The sequence below is a fragment of the Daktulosphaira vitifoliae genome, unplaced genomic scaffold, assembly GCF_025091365.1.
Source record: "Daktulosphaira vitifoliae isolate Bord-2020 unplaced genomic scaffold, ASM2509136v1 Scaffold_4, whole genome shotgun sequence".
In the NCBI taxonomy this organism is placed as follows: Eukaryota; Metazoa; Arthropoda; class Insecta; order Hemiptera; family Phylloxeridae; genus Daktulosphaira; species Daktulosphaira vitifoliae.
The window spans coordinates 21,536,963-21,539,585 of NW_026099575.1; the positions used below are offsets into that span (position 1 = coordinate 21,536,963).

Consider the following 2,623-nt stretch of genomic DNA (forward strand, 5'->3'; position numbering starts at 1 on the left):
AAAAAAAAAGGGGAAAAAAAAAAAAAAAAAAAAAAAAAAAAAAAAACACATCATAGTAAAACCAATACCTTCTCAGCTTCGCATCGAAGCTAAAAAAAGGTAAAAGTTTTTTAGATTAGTGAAGAATTTTTTGTTTAATAATTGTTAGTGTTATTATTAGCTAATTGGCTTTTATGACATTGCTGTCACAGTCACGGATTGTTTATTATCAATTATGACTATCAATAAATATACTTTCTGCATTGTCAGTTAGTGTATTTATAAACTTACAACAATGTGCCTTATTACTTTTGATAATAACAATGCTTTGTATCTCCTAATATCAATGTGATAAAAAACCAAAAAACGAATAAAAAAAAATAAAAATAAACGAATTAAGTTATATTAAAATTTCAAATGAGATTACTATTAAATTAAAAACTAAAATATTTTATTAGATTTAAAATATGTGTTCCTATTTAAAAAACAAAGTTGTCACCTTTACAAAATATAAGAGATGAACTTAAAAAGTATTACATAGTTAATAATTTAGTATTAATGTGTAACTAAAGAAAACCAAAAAAAAAAATGTTTTAATTATTATTACTCTGTAAGTAATTGAGTGGGTTATGATAAAAAAATAATACTGTATATATATATATATATTAATAAGTATTTTATTTAATAACTAATTATTCTTTTACTTTAGATATAAAATAATAATTAAATAAAGAAAAATAGTTGGTAATTTATTTTAACAACATAAGCTAATATTAAAAAGATACCTTTTGCAATCATGTATCACCATTAAATTTGATTGAAACAACCAAATTTATATTAGAAATATAATATAAATTTTTATTTCGATATAATGTGAATATTGACTGTCCAAAGAAGATAGACTTTGTGGATGTTTATTAACATTCACGCGTTTACCGTAGGATTTTCAATAAAAAGTTATAAAATTATAAGCAAAATTTATTGAACATTTTTCATATTTTTCATCACATAAAGTTATTCTGTCATTTAACAAAAAATAATAGTTCCCGTTAAAGAAAATAATAATTTTATTTTTATCTGATAGGATAAAAAAAAATTTATTTAACTACTTATTATTCTAGAATTTTTTGTATCAAACAATATTTTTCTTTATAAAAATTGAAAATATTTAATAACTTCTAAGAAACAAGTACCTTATCGTTAGTCAATCATACAGTGAATGACAGGTATGTGATGAATTAATTTATTAAAACAAAAATATTTACACCCTAGCAATTTTTTTTTCATTTAGATAGGGTTGTTTACATTTCTTGTGAAGATCCCTTTCCTGAATAAAAACTCAATCACAAAAGTTCTCTTTTTAAGAGGTTGTCTTGTTGGTCTGTAAAATTTTTTCAAAAATATATTTCTACAATAATTCTTCGTTAAACACTTGAATCAACATTCAAAAAATGATAAAATATTTATTTTTACATCTGAACTTATGATTTTATGGTGTAATTATATCAAAATTTAAAATGTTTGACAAAAAAATTTGTTTTATTTTTCAACTAAATACGTAAATGTAATAAATTTAGACTAAGTTTTAAATTGTGAAAACAATTTTTTTTTCCTATAAAAGCTACAGATAATTGAATATTTAATTAGAATTTATTCGTGAAAAAATATTATAATTTTGACTAAGTAAACGATTTTATTTATCAACAAGTTCATAAAATGGTATGTAAAAATTATTGACATAAATTAAAATAATAGACATATAAGTTGATTTTTTGTATCATAGACCACTTAATCACAAACTGAATACAAATAATTTAAAACCTTTTTAGCTTCGATGCGAAGCTGAGATTGGTTTTACTATGATGTGTTTTTTTTTTTTGTGTCTGTTACCACTTTTTCTCAGCTCTCACGGAACGGATTTCTTTCAACGATACGTCAAAAGATCACAAATCGTATCTAGTCGAAGACATTACCCTTAAAAATTGAAAAAAATTCCCCCGTTCCCCATAAATGGGGGAAACCTCCAAAAAAATTACTAATTTAAAAATCGCTAATTTTCAAAATTTTTTCAATTTTTTTCACTAAAATGTGCCATAATTTTTTCAAAAATGAACATATCAATATAATTCTTTTTTATATAGATGCATGATATCATTACCTTTCATTTGGTATATTTTTTTGTTATATCTGATTCTTTATCTGCCCACAGGGGGGATTTAAAATGACAACTTTTTCACAAAAAATTAACTTTTTCAACTTAACTTTTTAAAATATTCCGGAAGGTCTGAAACTTTTATAAATATCTTAAATTAAAGCTAATGTAATATACTATAATAAAAAAAAAAAAAATTTGACCTTTGTTATTGTCTTCATGGCGAAAATGGCTATCGAATGCTATTTTTATGTGAAAATTCTCGATTTTATTTTTTATATTATATTTAACTTTATAATGCTATAACTTATTGAAAAGTGTATGGATCAACACAATTTTTTTATGAGAAATAATATTTATTAATAATCCCTTTTTCATTCAGGATGTTAATAAAAAAATAGCAGATCATGTAGCTTTTGGAATAATCCACCAATTTTTTAAAATTAAACACTATCGAAAGATTTGCAACGAAGCGTTTTTTTTTTTTATAGT

General features: G+C 22.2%; 1 protein-coding gene across 2 annotated transcripts in view; it reads left to right on the forward strand.

Moving 5' to 3' along the window:
- Positions 1 to 1,590: 1,590 nt before the first annotated feature.
- LOC126903562 (anaphase-promoting complex subunit 1-like) overlaps positions 1,591 to 2,623 on the forward strand; it is an 8,826-nt gene continuing 7,793 nt past the window's right edge. The window contains exon 1 of one of the 2 annotated variants that reach the window (XM_050681770.1): positions 1,591 to 1,698. In XM_050681770.1, coding sequence (XP_050537727.1) covers positions 1,696 to 1,698 — 3 coding nt within the window. In that variant the 5' untranslated portion in view covers positions 1,591 to 1,695. The remainder of the gene's footprint in view (positions 1,699 to 2,623) is intronic. The other variant, XM_050681771.1, reaches the window with a different exon arrangement.